At 33.1% G+C, this 16584-nt stretch overlaps 1 protein-coding gene across 3 annotated transcripts; it reads left to right on the forward strand.

Moving 5' to 3' along the window:
• The first annotated feature begins 2785 nt into the window (after positions 1-2785).
• On the forward strand, positions 2786-11622 carry LOC107963825 (nardilysin-like). 3 transcript variants are annotated; one of them, XM_016900317.2, is made up of 19 exons: positions 2786-3262; positions 3338-3413; positions 3506-3552; positions 3783-3895; positions 4084-4157; positions 4340-4435; positions 4525-4644; positions 5031-5264; positions 5761-5909; positions 6249-6405; positions 6827-6976; positions 7320-7699; positions 8277-8426; positions 8686-8868; positions 9427-9630; positions 9737-9843; positions 10239-10392; positions 10499-10620; positions 11007-11622. In XM_016900317.2, exons 1-19 carry the CDS (start codon positions 2921-2923, stop codon positions 11254-11256), a joined length of 3108 nt encoding a protein of 1035 aa, XP_016755806.1. In that variant the 5' UTR covers positions 2786-2920; the 3' UTR covers positions 11257-11622. The 3 variants fall into 3 exon arrangements, 2 of the variants coding, with proteins under 2 accessions (XP_016755806.1, XP_016755807.1); XR_001702042.2 differs by lacking the exon at positions 10239-10392 and having other exon boundaries at positions 11007-11150; XM_016900318.1 differs by lacking the exon at positions 2786-3262 and having other exon boundaries at positions 3791-3895.
• The last annotated feature ends 4962 nt before the right edge of the window (positions 11623-16584 follow it).

Below are 16584 nucleotides of genomic sequence, written 5' to 3' on the forward strand. Positions count from 1 at the left end.
TACGTACTTCTTCTGATAGTCAACTGTTGCTTATGGCTTATGTGGACGATATAGTCATCATTGGCAGCTCCAATACAGCTATAGATAATATGGTTCGGCAGCTTCATAGCAAGTTTGTACTTAAAGACATGGGCAGGCTTAATTTCTTTCTCGGCATAGAAGTTCACACTACGTCTCAAGTGCTGTATCTTAGTCAAAGAAAATATGTTCAGGAGATTTTAACTAAAGTAGGTATGACAGGTGCTGCTGCAACACCAATACCCATAGTGTGCATACCTAAACTGGTGGCCTCTGATGAAAGTCAGGCTTTTCCAGATGGTCATCTGTATAGAAGTACTGTGGGAATGCTGCAATATTTGTGTATTACAAGGCCAGACTTATCGTTCTGTGTAAATAAGCTAAGTCAGTATATAAACTCTCCTAGTGACAATCATTAGAGAGCAGTTAAACGCGTCTTGCACTACTTAATTGGGACATTAGAGTATGGATTGCGTTACTCACAACGGCAGTACAAGCTTGTTGGTTACTCAAATGCGGACTGGGCATCTTCAGTTGAAGACAGAAGGTTCACTACAGGTTATGTTCTTTACCTTGGGGAGAATCCAATCGCCTGGTGCTCCAAGAAGCAGGCTATGGTGTCCAGATCATCCTCAAAAGCAGAATATCGTTGTCTCGCCAACTGTGTATCTGAAGTGCTATGGGTTAAACAACTTCTGGAAGAAATTGGAATTGGCTTAGAACAGACACCAGTGATCTAGTGTGATAACACTTCTACTGTGTCTATGTCTGCAAATCTGACTCATCATGCAAGAGTCAAGCATGTTGAAATTGACCATCATTTCGTTCGAGAGAAAGTTCTTGATGGAACTCTTCAGGTAAACTATGTTCCATCAGCCAATCAAGTTGTTGATGTCCTTACAAAGCCTATACCACTCAAACAGTTTGCTGAGTTTCGACATGCACTACAAGTCACTCCAGTCAACACTATTGATAGTAATGATCTTCAGGAGAGGAAAGAACCAGGAGAATGTTAGAGTAGTTGAAAGAAATTTAGTTAGTTGTTAGTAGCAGTTAACTAGCAGTTAGTTTGTTAAGACTGTACAACCACTCTATAAATGCATGTATTAGTGCTATGAATAAAATATCTTAGATTTCTCTTTCGTTCTCTTTACTCTAGTATCCATAGTATAGTTCAACAAAGCTGGGCATTGATCGTCGACATGACAACATGTAAAACAACAATGCAGAATGGTTAGTCAAATTGTTTGACAAATATCATCTTCTGAAACAAACTAAGATAGCAATCACAATTTGGGCTTTGCTGTGTTCTAGAAATAAACTCATTCATGAAGGTAGTCCAAATAGCAGAGAAATCTTTAACTTTATTGTTGGCTGCTTTAAATATATTGATGCATTGACAAATGTTTAGGATACTTTAATGGTCAGAGAAAAGGTGCACTGGTCCCTCCTACTTTGGTGTTAGTGAAGATGAACTTTGACACTTACTATATTCTGGAAAACAAAACATCAAGGACATGAGATATCCTAAGAGTTCAAGAAGGATTGTGCTAAGGGCTTGCTCTTACTTAAGTAGGAATATACCTACCCCTTTTGCTGTTAAAGCTTTGGCCACTCTACAGGCTGCACTTATTTGCCAAGGCCATGGACTTTAGAAACATTGTCTTTGAAGGAGGTTTTAGATCCATCATTAGAAAGCTCGAGATTAGGGAGAATGACGATTCAAAGGGCAGTGCTTATGTATAGGTGCAAAACACATAAGTAATAATAACTTATTTGATCCTTCAACTGTAAAAAAGTCATTTTAGTCATCCATTTAATTTTTCATCTCTTTTAGCTTGTAAACTTACGCTATTTATCAAATCACAGGAAAAATTAATATATATTCACTTTGTTGAGTATCTATTTTCTTTTTTATAATTGAGGTAAGGTTGAGATTATTTAGGATTGAAAACAAACTCTGGTATGTGGATTCAAGAGCATTAATTATTTTTACTATTTTTTAAACACCATGTAATGCTTCTCTACCCCTTTTAATCGATCTGTTTTTATTAAAAAAAAATTCGTATGTGGATAGAAACATCTGATAATATTAATAGGTTGAAAGTTAAGGTGAGGCAAAGCTTGAATTGGTATTCATTCTAAATTTTTTAATCCAAATCATGAACACACTCTCATCCGGTCTCTTAGATGTATGTACTACGTAGGAATGGTAATGGATAGTGCAAATTTGAATATTTACGGATATTTAATTTATTTTTTCTGAATGTAGATTATGAATTTAAATATTCTAATTATTATCTGTATCGGATTTGGAGCAGATGCAGATATAATCTTTAGATACCTATTATCCAAATCTATTTTAATTTTATGAGTACAAGATTCAAATTCAAATAATGGATATTTGAATTTATTTTATTTTTATAAATAACGTATTTGGATTTGATTATTGTACTCTATTATTCACTTATTTAAAAAAATAAAATACTTAATAAATTAAAATATTTATGGAATTCAATCTGAAGGATAATTTAATTAATTTTTATTTAAATTCAGATAATAATACTTGAATTTAATAGAAATAATAAACAAATTTGAATTTTAAAGAAATTTGTGAATATTTAGTTACTAGTAACTGCTGGATGGATTTGGATATTTGGGCTCACATAAAATGAAAACCCAAGTCCTAAAAAAAAAAAGAAGAAGATTCGGGGTGTGTGCTTTGGGCTTATAAACCGTCCACGAGGGAAGACCTAATTAAAGGGCGAGAATGATAGTTTATAGTTAAGCTGATGAAGTGCTGAATTAGAGTTTACTGTTGGAAGAGTGAAATATTTACTCATAAATCGAAGTTTTAGTCTCTTAATAAATTGTCACACTTCGTATCAAAGTGGAAAAATTGATGATGGTTTCCGGCGGAAGCGTATTGAAGTACTCATCGGACAGTGTGGTAATTAAGTCTGCAAACGACCGCCGACTCTACAGGGTAATCCAGCTCTCCAACGGTCTCGTCGCTTTGTTGGTTCACGATCCCCAGATTTACCCCGACGGACTTCCTCAACCTTCTCATTTGCCAGATAAGACTGAGCCTGAAGTTGAAGATGAAGATGAAAGTGAAGATGAGGTTGGGGATGGGGATGAAGATGAGGATGATGAAGAAGAAGACGAAGAAGAAGAAGAAGACGAAGACGAAGATGAAGCCGACGCCGACAATGAGAAAGAGAAGACTGCTCAGACTAAAAAGGTTCGTCTTTTCTCCTCCTTTTATTAATTGAAGTCCAGACATTAGTTGATTCATCGATTGCGAATTTGGTCGCAGGCAGCGGCAGCAATGTGTGTAGGATTTGGCAGCTTCTCTGACCCTCCTGAGGCGCCGGGTCTTGCTCATTTTCTAGGTTTCGTTACTTACAGTTTTATTCACTGCCCATTCTTCTTAACTGCATTTCTGCTCTGCCTATATTCATGAAGTTTCTTTATTTCTTTGTAGAACACATGCTATTCATGGGTAGTACTGAATTTCCCGATGAAAACGAGGTCTGTTCATCCATAATCTTTCCTATTGCTATTCTAGATGCCTAACTTGTCATTCTTTTGCTAGCCTATCAGAATTTAGAAATGATATTCACAATTTTTTTTTTGCCTGCTTCTTTTATTGTCAATTTAAACTTTTTTTTTTCTTATCCTACTTCTAAACGGTGTGTTTATTTTTAGTTGGTGATGTAATAATTGTTTGGCCTACCTCCATTGACACTTTTCTTTGCTAGTATGATAGTTACTTATCCAAACACGGAGGCTCATCAAATGCATATACTGAAGCTGAGCATACATGCTACCATTTTGAAGTTGAAAGAGAATTTCTCAAGGGTGCTTTGAGAAGGTAAATGATTAAACTGTAAAGGGCAGAGCTTAGTTATTGAATTTTCTTTTTCCTTTTACTTTCCATTGCTTGATTCGAGCGTCACTATAGGGATTTTTAATGGAGTAATCGTTTGGTCTTTCATTGTTTATACTGATTCCCTAAGTCATCAGAATTTTGGACTTATGTTGGTCTCTTGTCTTTACCAGATTTTCCCAATTTTTTATTTCACCCCTTGTGAAACTTGAAGCGATGGAGCGAGAGGTGCTTGCTGTGGATTCTGGTGTGCACGATTAATTTGAGTCTATATGTCTTCTTGCGCCCCTTCCCCCTCCCTGCCTTTCCCCCCTTAAAATCGAAAATAGTTTTTTTCTCGTCCTCCATTTACACTTGTTATTACATGTACTGATGGTATATTCATGATTTCTCAATGGAACTCTAATTTAAACAAAAATGGGATTGTAGAATTTAACCAGGTTTTGCAGAATGATAGTTTCCGCCTTCAGCAACTTCAGTGCCATACATCTGAAGATGGTCACCCTTTTAATAGATTCTCTTGGGGTGAGATTCTTGTCATTGTTCTCTCTTTGAATGATTTGTTTATGTCTACTGGCATGAAAAATGAGAATTTTCCTTGACTTAAATGGAAGGAAACAAGAAGAGCCTGATTGATGCTGTTGAGAAAGGGATTGATCTACGCAAACAAATACTAGAACTGTATAATCATTATTACCATGGCGGACTGATGAAGTTAGCGGTAATTGGTGGTGGTAAGTTACTTTGTTGTGATTCTCTAGATTTGTGGCCATTGTTTACTCTCTCTTTCTAGTCTCTGAGGGAAACAGTGCTTTTAACTTGGATGGAATTTATTTTCACTGCCTCTGTTTTCCCCCATTTCTGTTCAAAATTTTGTTTTATTTTTCATATCCATTTTACCTTGTTTAGACAGCTGATTTTTTAACTAATTTTTTTAAGTTTATAACTTTTCCATGAAAAGCTTAAACATACTAAAGCATTTTATTCTAATTTTTTGAAGGAATTTCAGTGCTTATTGTACATATGTCAGTTGGAAGAAAATTATGGTGTAATTGTTATCTAAATTATTTGTATACATTCTTTAATAGAATAATCATGATAATACTTCTTGATGGTGCAGAGCCTTTGGATGTACTTCAGCAATGGGTTGTTGAATTATTTTCTGACGTCAGACAAGGTTTTCAAGGAAAGCCAGAGTTTAAGGTGGAAGGTCCTGTCTGGAGAGCTGGTAAACTTTACAGGTTAGAGGCAGTTAAGGATGTCCATATCCTTGAATTAAGGTGGGCACTGCCTTGTCTTTTGCAAGCGTATCTGAAGAAACCAGAAGATTATCTGGCTCATCTTCTTGGCCATGGTATGTAATTCTGTGTTATCCTAATGCTTAAGTAGTAGGTTGCTCATGGAAATAATAATAACAAAGAAAAGGATGCATGTGCAAATATGAAGAAAATGTGAACTGTTCAGTTTTGATGCCTTATAAGTTATTCTTGATTTGCCTGTGAATGTGGATGGTATTTTTCATTTGCTTCAATTTCTATGCTTATTCCCCGTTATTGCTTCAATTTCCATGATTATACCTCCTTATTGCTTCAATTTCCATGCCTTACAATAACTAATATGGTTGCTACTATTCCCTTCATGTTTAGAGCCATAGAAAAGATAAACGATGCTTCGATCTTAGTTTCATGTTTATTCCTTGAAGTTCCTTTCCTTGTTTTCTCTGTTCTCTTTTTATTGTTGGCTAATTCATTGAGACATATTTGTGCTTCTTAAACTTTGATGAAATTTTATATGGTTGGTATTCTGTACTAAAGTGCAAATGTAATATCTTTTTTCCCTCCTTTTTCCAGAGGGCAAAGGAAGCCTGCATTACTTTCTCAAAGATAAAGGATGGGTAACCTCTCTATCTGCTGGTGTTTCAGACGACGGAATGGAGCGATCCTCTGTTGCTTATATCTTTAGCATGTCCATATATCTTACAGATTGTGGTTTGGGAAAGGTAGCATATATTGTTACATCTTCAAAGCAAATAACATTCTTTATAAAACTTCTCTTTCTTGTTTTCCATTTTATGCTGTATTACATATACTTCCTTGTGGAATGTGCATGAAAAAACCATCTCAAATTCCAAGGATATTGGTTGGCTTTATCTTCCCATTGTGTTGCTGTTAACGCTAGCTCAATCTTATAATAAATTGTACATAGTCAGTTACTGCTACTATGATTATTTCTGCATTTGTGTTTCTATATTGTACGTGCTTACATTAGTTAAGGCTGCTTCTTGAATTTTGTGTTTCTGCCCACAATTGTTAATGGTGCTTCATTTTTTTCTTCACAGATATTTGACATCATTGGTTATGTTTATCAATATCTTAAATTATTGCGTCAACTTTCCCCCCAAGAATGGATATTTAAGGAGCTGCAGGATATTGGAAACATGGACTTTCGTTTTGCTGAGGAAAAACCTCAGGATGATTATGCTGCAGGGCTTGCAGGTTCTTTCCTCTTGTTTTTCAAATTTTTAACTTTCATCTGTTGAAAAATTATGATTCATCTAAATTGCTTACATTAATGTCATTGCCATACTTGAATTTTCTTTTGGCTTGAAACTGGAAAATAGTTGATATGGTGCTTATATGCATTGAAATTTGTTGATGTGCCTCATGTAAATTAAGCAAACTTACACTTACTGGTACATCCATATCATTTGTGAAGCAACAAATGTTAGCAACCGGGAACACATTATATCGTTTGATCATTGTCTGGGTTAAGGGATAACTTTTAACGTCAGTTTGATAAATATAGTAAGAAAGCTATATTTATTTCTAAATCTGGGATTTTGATGCTGCTCCTAGAGTATCTTTACAATGATTCTTCTTTTCACCATTAACTATTCCCTATGTTTCTTTGTTGCAGAAAATTTGCTTGTTTATCCACCAGAACATGTTATCTATGGAGACTATGTCTTTGAGTTCTGGGATGAGGAAATGATAAGAAAGATTCTTGGTTTCTTCACTCCCAAAAACATGAGAGTTGATGTAGTATCAAAATTCTTCAAGTCACAAGGTACTGTGTTCTGTTCTGTTCTGTTTAGCCGTCATATTATTGTTGTTGTTGTTGTTGTTGTTGTTGTTATGAAGTTATTATTATTAGACTATCTATGTTTCTTGTTATAAGAGTCAGAAAAATAATTTAATTTGAAGCTATAAAACTTTCTTTAATTTGCAGCTACATGGTTAGATTATTATGGTTGGGTTGCATCTTTTACATTGTGAATTTCCACTATTAGCATGTTTCTTATGTTATGGTGATTCTGCTCAGCTAAAATGTGTATAATTGCTTCTAATCAATATAATATACTGATAATTGTAGGAAAGCAACTAAGCTTTGTATACTCTCTTTTTTGCAGATGTCCAGTTGGAGCCCTGGTTTGAATCACATTATTCTGAGGAAGAAATTTCTTCATCTTTGATGGAATTATGGGAAGATCCCCCAGAAATTGATGTTTCATTGCATCTGCCTTTGAAAAATGAGTTCATTCCATGTGATTTCTCCATTCGAGCTGACACTGCAGAAATCAATTCTGCAAATGAAACATTGCCTATATGCATTTTTGATGAACCATTGATGAAGTTCTGGTACAAGCTTGATCGTACTTTCAAACTTCCTCGGGCAAATACATATTTTCGGATTAATCTAAAAGGGGCATACTGTACTTTGAAGAGTTGTTTGTTGACTGAACTTTATATTCACCTCCTTAAGGATGAGCTCAATGAGATTATATATCAGGTTGATTACTTATCATTTATCATTTTGAACTTTTCTGTTAGTAATTGATCATGTTTTTATTGAAATTTGTTGCATGGAATCTTGAAATGTTAACTTGTTCTTAAACTACTTAATCATGTTTTTTTAGGTGAGTATTTTGCTGGCCTTAGGACATGGATTACTGGATCGGTGGATCTACTTGTAGTATCTTGTTTTTCAATTTGATTTCTTAAACAGAAATTTTAATAATATTTGCATGGCTCAAAAGTATTTGTGAAATACGTGTTTTAGGATTTTTGAATTTGAGGGCATATTATAATCGCTATTAGTAGTCAATAGTACAGCTGAACCATCTACATTTCTGTATTAAGCTGTCTTTGCGGCACCAATTTAATAAGTAATGTGCACTGATGAAGCTCCGACATTTTTGTTGAGTTGTTGACAAATAATCTCTCAAAAATTTCCTTCTCCCGCTGTATTATTTTGCATGGTTTCTAAACATAGTCATAATTTGTTTTCATTTTCTTTCAAACTCTATGTTAGGTTTGTTCTTGCATTTGTTGTTGAAATTTGAATGTGATTAGGTTTTTTTTTCCAGGCCAGTATTGCCAAGCTTGAAACTTCAGTGGCAATGTACAGTGACAAGTTAGAGCTGAAGCTTTTTGGATTCAATGATAAGCTTCCTGTTCTCTTGGGAAAAATTTTGGCAATCGCAAACTCTTTTTTGCCTACAGATGACCGTTTTAAGGTACACACATCTCCTCAAATTGTGATGTGTTTGATGTACATTCAATATGGCTGTCAATCTTTGGGAAAAGAGCAAAGTGCCGTTTGATTAAGATTGGCACCTTAAAGATTGACTCTGAACTAATCTATTTTCTTACTATCTAGAGGAAAAGGTTATCAATTAATTCTACTATTCGCTTACCTATTGATAATTTAATTGGTTCTTATAGATCTCTTGAGGTCTTTTGCTGTGTTTTATAATTTGACTCTGCATTGGACAGGTTATTAAGGAGAACATGGAGAGAACTTTAAGAAACTCCAACATGAAGCCTCTAAATCATTCATCCTACTTGAGACTGCAGATTTTATGCAAGAGTTTTTATGATGTTGACGAGAAGCTTTCTTCTCTAAATGACATTTCTCTATCCGACTTGAGGGCCTTTATTCCTGAGCTCCGTTCCCAGGTAACACCGACACATGGTGTTTGGTTTTTGGCAAGTTCATAAGATTGTTTTCTTCCATCAGCTTAAATTTTCTTTTGATTGGGTGGACTTTCATGTATTTTCTTTTTTGCCCAAAATATTCTTGTAGTTAATGATCTTAAGATTGGATAAAGTATCATTAACTTTCTTATTTGGAATGCATTTTGTGCTTACACTTAAATCACCTCTGAAAGTGGGAAGTGGTTGTTCTAAGAAGAGTTATTTTCCCATTTGAATCATAAATGTAATTTATTTATTATTCTTTTTACAATATGTACACATGAATGGAGCCAAAACATTTTAAAGAAAACGTAAAAATACAATTAGTCTTCCCACCTGTGATGCATTTACTATGAAATTAGAACGACAGATTCCAAAAGTTGATTGTTTTGCTACTTCCTGATGTTTCATGATACTGTTGATAGTAACATGAATCGATTAATTCAATCTTTGGGTTTATTTTTTGATAGTTACTGCTGTTTACTTCTTAAAGGACATTTGTTTGAGTTTGTTTAAATTCTAACTGCATATGTTGGACAGATTTATATTGAGGGCCTTTTCCATGGTAATTTGTTAGAAAAAGAAGTAGTTGACATATCAAATATATTCAAAAGCAACTTTTCTGTACAAACGATGCCAGTCACAATGAGACATAAGGAGCAAGTGATATGTTTTCCCTCTGGTGCCAACTTTGTGAGAGATGTCAGTGTAAAGAATAAGTCTGAAACGAACTCAGTGCTCGAGGTAAATGATGATGGTCAGTTTCTCTATGAAATATCAGTTAAATATCTTCTTTGCTTATTAATGCTTTATGCTATTATTGTTTACATCATTTGGCCTTGCGTTGCAGCTTTATTTCCAAATTGAGCCAGAAGCAGGGGTGGAAGCAGTAAAATTGAAGGCTTTGATAGATCTCTTTGATGAAATTGTGGAAGAACCGCTTTTTAATCAGCTAAGGTATTTTTCTGAGGCTGAAAGTCTGAAAATGTGCTAATCAATCTTTGATACTGCTAGCCTGTCTTAGTGTTCGAGCACATAAGCATACCAAAATGGGCAAATTAAGTGAAAAATTTTCCTTGTCTTTTGGGGAAAGCCGGTTGATTGAAATTCATTTGATCTTTTTCCTGTTTGTAAAAAAGGGTTGTCCTGATTCTGTGGAGGCTGCAGTCATGCCTTGTTTGAGATCTTTATTGTCTAGGTTGCGCTAGTTACGAACTAAAATCTGTTTGTATGCGTGTGTAAATTGAATGTGATAGCATGCCATTTCATATATATATATCCCTTTATTTTTTGGTAAATGCTAAGTTGAAAAATTAAAATGAGTTATCTAATTTATTCAATTTGGAATATAGGACAAAGGAGCAACTTGGTTATGTTGTTGAATGTAGCCCACGAGTGACCTATCGGGTTTATGGCTTTTGTTTCTGTATTCAGTCTTCCAAGTATAGCCCAGTTTACTTGCAGGAGAGAACAGACAACTTCATAAACAGCTTGGCAGATTTGTTGGTCAGTGTTGAGTCAGCTATCTTTTCATTGCACGCTCTGCTGTATTCCTTATGTTATCTTTTAATAAAAACGTTGTTTGTCTGTTTTACTTGTTAATGCATTGCAGGCAGGCCTTGATGATGAATCGTTTGAGAGTTATAGGAGTGGACTAACAGCTAAGCTGCTGGAAAAAGATCCATCCCTCTTATATGAAACCAATCGCCTATGGAATCAGATTGTTGATAATAGGTACTATCCGTATGGTACTTTGGTTGGTGAAACATGATTTTCCGTTTCTAAGCGCTAAAATTTTATATTTAGGTCAATAAGTAGAAGTTGAAGAGGAAAGAATTATTCGGTTTGTGGCATTACAACTATCATATGACAACCTTGTGCAGAGTAGGTGGTAGTCATGTTAGTCCATACCGGCTGTTAATTTTCTCCTCACCAAGACTATTGCTTTTGTTTCTTTTGTGCTTCTGCGTTGGTTCAGTAGATGTATCAGTTGAGTGGAGAATATTATTGAGGGTTTTGCTGGTGTGAGATGTTTATATATTATATGTAAAATAGCATTGTGCCTTCCTCTTCTCCTCCATGCTGTATGTTAACTGTTTGTTTATGGGATCAACTGTCAGGTACATGTTTGACTTATCAAAGGCGGAAGCAGAGGAACTCAGAAGCATCCAAAAGGCAGACATTGTGAACTGGTATAAGACGTATTTGCAAGAACCATCTCCTAAATGTCGAAAACTTGCAGTTCGTGTATGGGGATGCAACACCGACATAAACGAGGGTGAAAGTAGAACAGATTGTTTGCAGCAGCAGCACATTAAAGACCTTGCAGCCTTCAAGATGTCATCCAAGTACTATCCGAGCCTTTGTTAAATGTAAAGCTAATTGCTGTTTGGGCGGAACCAAAAGAAAAGACAAATTACGCTGAAAAAGTATACAATTACTGATCGTATGGTCCACTGGCCGCTTGAACGATGAAAAGATGGCTGTGGGAACGAGAACAACGATATTCAAAGGGATGTTGGTGACAGACCAAATTGGTGGATTCATATAGTAGTATAGCATTTAAACCTATTTTAACATTAATTGGATTATGTATTCTCATTAAATTTGGATTGACTGCAAAGATATGATACTTTGTGGTGATATTTTCCCTTCTGACATGGAAAATGAACGGAAGCGTGAGTGAAAGACTCGCTGCATTTTACTTCCCAAGAAAAAAAAAAGAGATTGACTTCATTTTTTTCTCTCTTTGATTAATTCACCTATATTATAGCAGTCATAAGCTCAAAAATTCAAAAACATTCTCTTTTATGTAGTCATTTTTTATGAGCTCATTAAGTTACATCCCCCAAGATTTAGAGTGAACAAAACATGGCTCCTTCAAAGCCCTGTAGCCGTGAACTCAAAAGGACTATCTAGGGGTCCGAAAATGGCCCATCATGGATAGGCTCGTAGTTCTCAAAAATCGACCTAAGGGAGCCACACTCAAAGAGTTGATTTCTCCACCTACGAGTTGTGGATTCAAACCCCCAGTCTCTCAAAGTTGGGTTGGGTTCAAACCCTAAGGAAATTAGATTTAGGTATGACTAATATATGCTACTGCTGGGGTTGTCTCAGAAATTCATTTTACTGCCTTGGGTAAACAGTCTCAGTTCTCAGCAAATAACAAAGGAAAGAAGGGTTTTTTTTTTTATAAAAATAACTCAAATAATTTAATTAATTATCAAAATGACCCACCTTTTTAATTAAGTACAAGAATGACCTGAAATCTACAGTAAAAGTTGGCGCAGCCAAATGATTTGGCCCCACCAATATGCCACGTCAGCATGGAACATAAAAAAATTAATTTTTTTGTTGAGCCATTTAGAATGAAGCTACCTGTATAAATATTAGGAAAATATTAAAATTTTTGAAAATATGGGAGACTTAAAAAAAGTAACCATTTTCTGCTGGAGCCAATTAATATGGCGCCACCAGATTCCCTACCTGCCATGGCAGTTTCCTTTTTTTTTTAACTTTTTTGACTTTTTTTTTATGTTTTGTTTTTTATGTTTATTTATTTATTTATTTTATTGTTATCAATTTTAAAAAATTTATAATATTTTATTAATATATATATTTTTCTAAATTTTAAATATATATTTTGAAATTACTTTTTTAAATTTTAAATATTATTTTTTAAATATTAAATATATTTTTTAATAATATAAAATATTTAAATATTTTAAACTTTCAAATTTGCTATTAGTTTTATAATATTTTAAATATTATTTTTTGACTCAAAACAGTAAAAAAAATAAAAAAAAATAATGATTTAAAAGATTTAGGGACCTATTATGCAATTTTTCCATTTTTTTGATTTAAAAGATTTAGGGACCTATTATGCAATTTTTCCATTTTTGAATGGTTGCTCGCAGTGTGGCGGCACCAAACTTTAATTTGGATAATTTCATTTTAAGCCCTCTTTATTTATTATTTTCTTTTTATTCCCCTTCTACTCAGTATATTGTGTTTAAACAAACCATTAATTTTAATAATGCATACTTTATCCGGATGAAGTATGTATTAGCTGATTCACTAATATGATTATATATATAGATATTTACGCATATATCACATTACAAAAATAAAAATTTAAGTATTTATACCTAATAAAACATGTATTTCATTACAATAATAGTTATTTTCCAAATAACATATTGTTTTATAATTTTATTTCTTATTTAATATTTTAATTTAATTTTAATAATGCATACTTTATCCGAATGAAGTATGTATTAGTAGATTCACTAATATGATTATATATATATATATAGAGAGAGAGAGAGAGAGAGATTTACGCATGTATCACATTACAAAAACAAAAATTTAAATACTTATACCTAATAAAACATGTATCTCATTACAATATTAGTTATTTTCCAAATAACATATTATTTTCCAAAAATAGGTTAATGGTTTGTTTAAACACAATATAGTGAGTTGAAGGGGAATAAAAAGAAAATAATAAATAAGGAAGGCTTAAAATGAAATTATCCAAATCTAAATTTTGGTGCCGCCACACTGCTAGGGGCACCCTTGCCCTTCCTTTTTAGCAGCCATTCAAAAATGGAAAAATTACATAACAGGTCCCTAAATCTTTTAAATCATTATTTTTTTATATTTTTACTGTTTTGGGTCAGAAATTCAGAGTGGTGCCGCCTATGCACCACCCTCCACCAAGACAAATGTATCATTTTGGTACTTAATTTTTGAAAGAACCTATTTTGGTATTTTATTTTATTTTTTATATTTTTTTGGTAAAAACCCTTTTAAATATTATTTAATTTTTTTATAATATTTTAAATTGTAATTTTTAAATTATTTTTAAAGATATTCAGCTTTTTACAAAAAAATAACCTAAAAGATTTAATTAATTATCAAAATGACCTATTTTTTTAATTTAGCTCCACCAATTTTACTATAGATTTTAGGTCATTTTTGTATTTAATTAAAAAAATAGATTATTTTGCTAATGAATTAAATTTTGTGTTATTTTTATAAAAAAGAGAAAATATTCAAACTATTTTTTAAATTCTATTTAAAAATTAAAAATAATATTTTATTTAAAAAGTGAAATTTAAATTAATTAAAAAATAAAAAAATATTTGTTAAAAAAAGATTTATTTATTGAAAAAATATGTTTATTTAAAAATATATATATTAAAAAGTAAAAATTTAAATTAAAAAGTAAAAATATATATTATAAAATCACATCATGTCAATAATGTGATTAGATATAAAGTTAAATATAAATTTAAAAAAAAAAGCAATGTTATATAATAGGGGATTGGTCCCCCTTCAGAAGAAAGAAAAGAGTGGAAAAAAAAAGTAAGTTATTTCATTTTTTTTTATATTTTATAGTTATTGCAATATAATCATTAATTATATTGTATTTTTTTATATTATGTAGATATCAAAATCTTTTCTGAATATACGGATTATACTTTATCGATGATCGACGAAACAGTAAAATTAATTATGAATTAAATAAAAAAATCGTTTTAGTCTCTTTTTTTTTCTTATTAAGCACTACTTTGCTCAACGTGTTTTGATTACATGGAACTGATCTCTATTTAGTTATTATTATTCCTTTTTAACTATTTTCTTGCTTGAAATTAATAAATATCTATGTGTTGGTTATAATTTTTTAATTTTAGTACACATTTATAAATTTATATATTAATTTTTTAATTTTAGTACACATTCATAAATTTATGTACTTAATATATATTTTTAATAGATAAAGGCAAAAAATATTTTCTTAATATATTTAAAAATTTTGAAAACTTAAAGAAATTAAATATATTAAAAAAATGTTAAGTATAGCCAATTTTAAAATTTTAATATATTTAATATTTTTTTAAAATATTGTTTGTTGTAGAATATGTTTCGATTGAGGAAAATCTTCTGACTGTTGGGGAAAATCTTCTATTATTTTTGAAAACTGACACTATTATTTTACCATTTTGCCCCTTCTGAAAACAATATAAATAATAGGCTATTTTACTCATTTTTCACAACATAGAAAACAATAAAATCAGTTATCTCTTATCTCTCCTGTTCTTGCTCTCTAAAAATTTTGGTGTTTTACTAAATTACATTAGTGCGATATTTTGTCTAGAACATTGAGTTTTAAGTGAGACCATTTGTAACCTCTTCAATCTTTCCTGGGAATTGAATACTCAGGTTTCTTCTAGTTTATTTCCCGACTTTTACGAGAAGGGCAATCCTTTTGAGTTCCATCTTCCTAATTCAAGTGTACGAATTTGGAAGTACTGTGTTAACCTTGGGGGCAACGTCCATTTTCAATTACATTGATCAGGGCGAAATTGTTTCTAAGACAGTAGTTCTTCAACGACATAGTGATTGCTTTATTTATTACACTTAGTTTGGTTTCCTGTTAGTGTTAACTATTTTGTTTGTAGTAGTATATTTCCAACAATTTAAAAGCGATTTATTTGCTACTGTTTGAACATGAGAATCGTTTTTATTTCTCGTTGCTAGAACCAATGAAGACTCCTACAAGCAATTTAGAAACCGAGTTTGGTAACGCGAGCTTGTAAGCTGAGTAGGGGGCTTTAAGGTGTTGGAACGCAGGTTTGGCTTTGTTGCTTCAGATCTCGGGTGGTTTCACTCTGGCTTGCCCATCCTAAGTTGAAAGTTGAGCCTATGAGACTTGATTGTAAACTATTTGTATCTTGAATTCCTAAAAGGTCTTAGGGTTCGATCTCAGAAGAGAGGAAAAAAAATAGACAACGAAGGAAAAATTTGATTCAAATATGTTGGTATGATATTGAGGCAATCAGTTTGAAGGAACCTGAGTAGTGTAAGGGTGTGCCTAAATAGCATTAGAGTGGTTGCAAGCTCTATCTGTGTTGGTGGGCCATTGAAGTCAAGATGGGCTTGGAAGGCCTAGCGAGCTTGAGTTTAAGTGGGTCAGAGGACCCTTGAGTTTGAGTTGTTTGGAGGACCATGAACGGATCACTGGATCCTTGTGTTTGGGATAGGGCTTACAATGCCTTTGTCCATAATGAGTTACTAATACATTAGATTTGGTGGAGCTAGTCCAAACGTCACAAAATTTTTAACCAAAGTAGACTACAAGATTATCTAGTCTAAGGGCTTGAATAAGAGAACTAGTGGGAGGATATCTTGTTCAGGCAACATATGAGATTGTGAGGGGAAAGAAGTAGGGTGATAGAGTTTGCGTGAATGAGCATTAAATTCTAAAATTGATATTGAGATCAACCTGGTTCGGTGATGCCGCATGTATTGCGACTGGCCAAGATGGCCACATCCAATGGGGTGACCATGGAGGGACCGAGAGGGCTTAAGTTGGGGATGACCAATGTGTTCAAATTTTCCATGTTGAGAACTTTAGTGTTAGGGTCACAAGAGTGCAATTGGTGCCATATCCAGAGGGATGCATTTTTAAGTATCAAAGGCATGGTAATATTCAGTCGACAAAGAGTCATACCATTAAGGGTTCCTCAAGGTTGTAACCTGATGATTATATGTTGTAGCATTGAATCCAAGTGTTCGGTGGAGGAACGGGCATAGACAAGACTACACTAACAATTGAGATGATACTAAGTCCAATGCACATTGTGTTAGGATCGACCCGATTAAGCAATGAACAAGAAAAAATAGCGGAAT

Source organism: Gossypium hirsutum, chromosome A03 (genome assembly GCF_007990345.1).
Source record: "Gossypium hirsutum isolate 1008001.06 chromosome A03, Gossypium_hirsutum_v2.1, whole genome shotgun sequence".
NCBI classification, from domain to species: domain Eukaryota; kingdom Viridiplantae; phylum Streptophyta; class Magnoliopsida; order Malvales; family Malvaceae; genus Gossypium; species Gossypium hirsutum.

Coding starts and splice junctions, on each gene's coding strand:
- LOC107963825 (XM_016900317.2), top strand. CDS start 2,921: ATGATGGTTTCCGGCGGAAGCGTATTGAAGTACTCATCGGACAGTGTG. Junction 8,427..8,685: donor CTACAGATGACCGTTTTAAG/GTACACACATCT, acceptor TGCATTGGACAG/GTTATTAAGGAGAACATGGA. Junction 10,393..10,498: donor ACAGCTTGGCAGATTTGTTG/GTCAGTGTTGAG, acceptor AATGCATTGCAG/GCAGGCCTTGATGATGAATC.